The sequence below is a fragment of the Petaurus breviceps genome, unplaced genomic scaffold (assembly GCF_028583685.1).
Source record: "Petaurus breviceps papuanus isolate PSGF00001 unplaced genomic scaffold, PetGlider_PUasm1.0 90808, whole genome shotgun sequence".
NCBI lineage: Eukaryota > Metazoa > Chordata > Mammalia > Diprotodontia > Petauridae > Petaurus > Petaurus breviceps.
The window spans coordinates 12227398-12234232 of record NW_027187349.1 but is presented as its reverse complement, the minus strand read 5'-3'; the positions used below and the strand labels follow the sequence as shown (position 1 = coordinate 12234232).

General features: G+C 37.5%; 1 protein-coding gene across 1 annotated transcript in view; it reads left to right on the top strand.

Moving 5' to 3' along the window:
* The first annotated feature begins 2385 nt into the window (after nucleotides 1-2385).
* The window catches only part of UNC93A (unc-93 homolog A), a 46125-nt gene continuing 41675 nt past the window's right edge, over nucleotides 2386-6835 (top strand). The window contains exon 1 of the mRNA XM_069070421.1: nucleotides 2386-2486. Coding sequence (XP_068926522.1) covers nucleotides 2400-2486 — 87 coding nt within the window. The 5' untranslated portion in view covers nucleotides 2386-2399. The remainder of the gene's footprint in view (nucleotides 2487-6835) is intronic.

Here is a 6835-nt window from a genome sequence, read left to right as displayed (position 1 = left end):
TTAAGTATGGTACAAATTGGGATTATTTTGAGGACAGTGTGGGTCACTTTGCTTTCATGTATCAAGTGGTTAAGACAGGAGAGGACCATTAGCTTGCATCTTATCTCAGTAGTCAGTTCAACAAAAGTTAAAGTTTTTTGTTGTTATAAGATCTTTTATTTTATTTATTTTGGGCTTCAATAGAATAAGTAGTAAACCTGAGATAGTTTAAATGAATAGATCTCCAGGAAATACATAATCATTTCTTGTTCCCATTGAGTTCTGCAATTAATGAACAAGTGAATATTAGTCAAATGGTATGCTGTTGGTGATTTCCATAAGAATATAATCTGAAATGTTTTATAGCATTAAAAAAGGGGGAGGGGCAGCTAGGTGGTACAGTAGATAGAGAACTAGCCTTGGAATTAGAAGGAACTGAATTCAAATCTGTCCTCAGACACTTACTAGCTGTGTGACCTCAGTGATCCTGGGCAAGTCACTCAACCCTCATTGCCTCAAAAAACAAAGAATAATAAAAAAGGAATTCATGTATAGTGTCCATGCTATAGGGTAAAAACATTTCACCAATGATAAGCCATAAAACCATTGTCTCTTGAAGCACTCTAAAACAACAAAACATGGTGTATTTGGAATCAGATGACCTAATGATGTTTGACTCTGCCATTTACAAATGGTATAAATATGAACAAGTCATTTAACTTCTCTGGGTCTCATTTTCCTCATTTATGAAATGAGGGGGTTCAAGCATTTACTGTATGCAAATCACTATTTCAAGATTTCCAAAAAAGATATTTGCTATTCTCTTTGCCACCCACTTTGGGGTTTTCTTGGCAGAGATACTGGAGTGGTTTGCCATTTCCTTCTCTAGCTCATTTTACAGATGAGGAAATTGAGACAAACAGGGATAGGTAACTGGCCCAGGGTATCATAGCTAGTAGCTGTCTGAGGCCATATTTGAACTCAGATTTTCCTGACTCCAGACCCTGGGCTCTATCCATTGCACCACCTAACTGCCCTATGATAGATCAGATACAAAGTTTATATAAAACAAGGGTTAATTGACCATAGGGAAGGAGAAAGAATGCCAAGTCTATAATTTCATTACCTTCTTCTGACTGGGGAGAAGTTATAGCTAGCATCTCACCACTTAAGAGAATGTTACCTTAGCTTTACTTTTCTCTCTCTAGTGTTTTCCTGACTTTTTTCTTTACAAAATCTCCCTGGCTTTTGACCTATTGCTACCAAATTTAGATCAGATAAAATCAGTATAAAAAAGGGCTTAGATTTTGAGTCAAAAGATCAAATCATGACTCTGCCATTTAGTACCTGTGTGACATCACATCAGGTAGTTAAGTCACATCACCTTGCTGGGCCCCAGGTTTCCAGTCAATAAGATAAGGGGGCAAGCTAGATCTCTGAGGTCGTTCCCAGCTCCAAAATCTACAATCTTGTATTTTTCCATGTCTCTTGGATCTATTACACTTGGGGACCAACAGTTTTTGACCCCAGAGATTATTTATTGATCAGTATCTTGGATCTTTAGGATGAAGAATGGTACTTAAGTCTTTTTCCCCAAGCTGGATGATTCCCTTCTCACCTTCTCACCTGGTATGGGACTGTGAAGGGAAGAGGAAACACAGGAAGATAGTTAACCCCCCAAAGGCATAAAGTCTACACTATCTTAAACAGATTTCCATTGCTACACACATTGGTTATATTTGCCATAGCCCGTAAGGATTGTCACACAAATTCAAACCTATTTTTAAATGGCATAAATCACAAGATTTTAAAAATTAACCTTTTAAGGTCAAATTTGAAGTTTTTATGTGGGAAAAATTGTTCTTGTGTTGGCTATGTTAAATAATCTTTAGCTTGTGTGCCATAATAACGAAGTCTTTGACCATTAACAGTGTTTTATAATCATGCTGGCCTTTCTTAGGAGCAAGAACTAAAATTTACCCCTTGTTATTTAGGAGAAAAAGTTTCATTTTTTTTTTTGTACCACTGCACCAATTTCTGCACTTTACATAGATGTTAGCCTGCCATAATCATAGTATGCAATCATCATGTGATTGTGGGGCCTTGTCTACTTGGAAAGAAAAGAAAATCACACACCATTTGTCAAAAGTGCTAATCTTTTGTACTGTCGGGAAAATTCTTATTGATGTCCTAGAGAAAGTGAATAATTAACTATACTTTGTAACAGTGTTGGATGTCAGTGGTAACAAAGTTCATTAACCAGCTGTGATGGCTAACATGAGTTCTTTCTCTTTAGACAAAGAAAGGAGACTATCTCTTCAAAGCCAAGACTTCTTTTTCCCCCTGAAGTTTGGATTAGTTACTTAAGGAACTACAGATTTACACCCTCAGCTGATAACTGAAGGTTTTCAATAAACACAATGGGAAGAAACTTAAAGAATGTTCTTGTGGTTGCCTTTGGATTTCTGCTTCTATTTACAGCATATGGAGGTCTTCAGAATCTACAGGTAGGTGTGTATATTTCACCTGGAAATCATGAGGTTTTTAAAGGGTATGTGTACCTCCCCCCCCCCCCCTTTTTTTTGGCCTCCCTCAGCAACCAAAGTTACATGAAGATGAGGCATACAATTATAGTAAATTAACCTGGGGTTCCATGACATCAAAAGGTTTAGAAAGCCCTTCTTTACTACCACTGTCCAAGGTAGGTAATAGTAATAGTGCTATTCCCACTTTATGGATGAGTAGACTGAGGATCAGCCAGACAAAGTGGCTTGCCAATGATTATAGAGAAAGCATTAGATAGGACTAGAACTCATTTCATCTCAATAAGAGAGAATTCCAATAATGGAATGAAATGGGATAAATTTCAATGGAATCTGCATTCATTTTTCTAAGATCTTCTAAAATGAGATTTTTTTTTTTGCTTATAAGACAATTTTTCTCACTTATATTCTCACTGGGTCTTGCCAACAAAGTAAATCGTACTGTACTCTCGGATAGGGTTTGCCAGGGTCTTGGGATTAATAACTTGGATGGTGCTTTTCTCTCTTCTTGAGAGTAGTAAAGACAGATAGAACAAATCATTATGCATCATCCTCTGCTTTGAATTATTTGACTTTAAGGTCAGGTCCATAAAAATCTCATAAAATTTGTATGCTGCCTTCAAGTTAGGTCCTGGGCAAGCTTGTGAAGTCCATGAAATTCTGCTTTCATGCCCCTGTGTATACCCGTCTCCTCCCACATTATTCCATCTTATTCTAGCCCCAGAGTTCTTTCTTAGCAAGAGCTCCTGGGGAAAAAGATCTATCAGTCATTTATATCTTAGTATAAAATAAAAAAACCCTTATGATGAGTGGGGAGGGGAGATTTCCTTTCTTGGAAAATATTTTAAAGGCTGTTAAATAAAAGTATATGTATGTTTTTAATGTTAAAGGCATTTCAAATTCTTCCATAGAAAAGAGATTGGCAAAAAATAAAAAGAAAGAAAAGAGATAGGAAAAGTTGTTACTTTGAGCAGTGATTCTTTGAGGTTTCCCTGCTATGTGATCCAGCTATCATTTTAACTGCCCCTATGTATGTTCATTAACAATATGATGCCATCTGTGCTTTTCAAGGGGTAGCATTATAATATACAACATTCATTGGCATTTTTGGTGATGTTTCAATACTTTCTAACATCATAAACAAGTGGGTAGTACAATAACCAACATTTATGTGGTGCTTTAAAGCATTGAATACATCATTTCATTTGTGCTTCACAAATCTTTGAAGCAGGAACTACAAGAATCATTGCCATATTCTGAAAGAGAACTAAGGTTCATACTTTAGGCAACAAGGTGTAGTGAACAGGAGACTGGACTTGGAGTTAGGAAGACCAGAATTCAAACCCTGGCTCAGATACTTACTAGCTTAATGAGCCTGGGCAAGTAAGTCTCTTAAAAGAAGAATGTTGGACTCAGTGGCCTATCTCTAAGATTCCTTTCACTTCTAAAGCTATGATCCTAACACTGTCCATGGTCACCTAGGGTGGGGAGTCCCATACAGGCAGAACTTTGTCTACTTACTACAAGTTTGCCTGGGGCCTAACCTGGAGGCAACATATCCAGATTTTATGAAATTTTTTATGGATTCTATAAATCTGACCTCAAAGTCAAATGGTTCAAAACATAATGATTTGTTCTACCTGTCTTAAATACCCTCAAGAGAGAAAATCACATTCCAAATATTTAATCCCAGGCCTTGGCAAACCCTATCCAAGAGTACAATATGATTAATTTTGTTGGCAAGACCCAGTAAGAATGTAATTAAGAAAAAATAGTTTTATAAGCAAAAAATAATCTCATTTTAGAAGATCGTGGGAAAATGATTATAGATTAAATTGAAATCTATCCTATTCCACTCTATTCATGGAGCCAAGTGGGCCTGTGAAGGAACTCACATAGCTGACAGCCTACAGTAGCCCTCCCTAGATATGAATGCAAATGGCAGAGGCAGGTGGCAGCTATTAAGGCTAGAACAATACATTGCTTTCCTCTATTCTAATATTTTCTTCACACACTCTCTCTCTCTTTTTTTTTAAAGCAATCGGGGTTAAGTAACTTGCTCAAGGTTACACGGCCAGTTATTTCTGGGTGGGTGCTAAGTGTCTGAGCCCGGATTCAATCCACATGTTATCCCAACACTGGAGTTGGTGCTCTTACTCGCTGTGCTACCTGGCCACCCCACACACACTCTTCTGAATCATCCCCTACAAGGCCACAAGGGTTGTACATCCCCCATCTAAGAACCTACTGCTCTAGAACACAACATGCAAGCACTTTATTTGGCTCTGAAGGGAAATGCAAAGAACTAATTAGAAGACACAATCATGAGCCAATGAGCTTGTTCAGAATCTGGAATTCAGTGACAAAATTGGGGAGGCAGAAAAACTGGCTGCTGTCCCTTCTATTATGTAAAACAAAACAAACAAACCACCTCTCCCTATCTCCCCCACACACAAAAAGGAAATCAGTTTGTCAAAAAGCTCACATACAGTTTTGAGTTTGTCATCACACATTTTCTACTTTGGTTCTGGGTCTGTGTCTCATTTAAATTTAAAGATTAAAACTACAGATAATGTTGAGTTATAAAAAAATAATGTTCTGATTTGCTTGAAATGTCTTTCCATTTCAGTTTTTGAAGTTACTGTCCTATTTAAGACTTAACAACATAAAACTGGGTATTTATATTTCTTTTTAATAACCATGTCTAAAGTACCTAATATTCTTTTTTATGCTGAGTCTAATGTTACATGTACACAGTAGGAAGCAATATTTACTGAGGCATTGATGGAATATAGGAGATTTTGGATTCCCTTTTCACAAATCAAATAAAAATGCTTTTCCCCAAGTAGGGGACAATGACTGGCATTGTGATCACAGCTCAGGACTAGGCATAAGTCCAATGATGCTGGAAATTTAGTTCCCTTAAATGTTGAACTTCCAGAGACAATAGACTTCAGGAGTTAGGAGCTGCCAAGAGGAAGATTTGCAAATTGACTGTTGGATATAGATTCCAAAGGAGAGGACTGTCTTAACTACAACCAGCCTTGAGTTTTTCACTGTACATGCTATGACATCTGGGCTTTTATGAGGCTGCTCTGACTTAAGGCAGAGGGTCCCTCTGTACCCCACAGAGTCTGCCTTTCCCATTTCCCCAGCTAGAGGTGATATTCTCTCCATGGGTCTTAGAGGGACTCACTCTTTGACCTCTGCTACACACATAATCATGTTATAACTTTATAGATTATTATATGCAGCATCATCTCTTCTATTAGACTGGAAGTTCCTTGAATCAAGGACTATATCCTTTTTTATCTTTGCAGCCCTAGGCCTAGAACAATCCCTGGCATATACTTTGATGAAGGTTTTATCACCCATCACTGCCCATCACTGATCCTGTGGGGCTCTCAGTCATATATAATTTAAGTCTTCCACAGGAGGTCCATTTGAAGGGTGACTTCTCTTGAGCTCTCTTGACATTGTCTAAGTGTCAAGAAAAGAATTAATAATAATAATAATAGTTAGCATTTACATAGCACATACTATGTGTCAGACCTTGTGCTAAGAACTTTACAAATAGCATCTCATTTGATCCTCACTATAACACTATAAAGTATGTGCTATTATTAAACTCATTTTACAGTTGAGGAAATTGAACCAAACTGAAGGCAAATGATTTACCCAAGGTCACAGAGCAAGTTAGTATCATATTTCAATCCAAGTCTTCTTGACTATGGGCCCAGCATTCATACAATGTGATACCTACCTGCATGAGGGCTATCCCTCTTTGGTCTCTTTTTTTTCGTGTTATGTAAGGAGCCTAACTGCTTCTCAGACTTTACAACTCTTGGATGACATCTTTTATGAAGCTTTTGGAGTGTAGTCAATCCTTCCTTGGGAGTATGCTAGAGTCCACTGACAACTTTGTACCTCTCTATTTGTTGCCCTCTAAGTAGCTCACGACTTTAATTATTCAGAAATCCTTGGTCATGTAGTTCAACCAAAGAAATTTTAAGGTTCTAAATGTATTAGGCAGCTAATAACTATTTGCTGAAATCACCAGCACCTTCAGATCAATAAAATCTAAGGATTTGGGAGACGTGTTTTTTATCTTTGTTCTGCAAATGGATCCCTGCCTGACTCATTTATCTTGAATAATCTGTGAAATGAAAGGGCTGGAGGTCACTAGATGATCTCTAAGGGCCCTTCTAGCTCTAAGACCCAGTTTAGGATTGACAATCACTAGGCTGCACTAATCACCACAACCAGCTTTCTTTCTTTCTTTCTTTCTTTCTTTCTTTCTTTCTTTCTTTCTT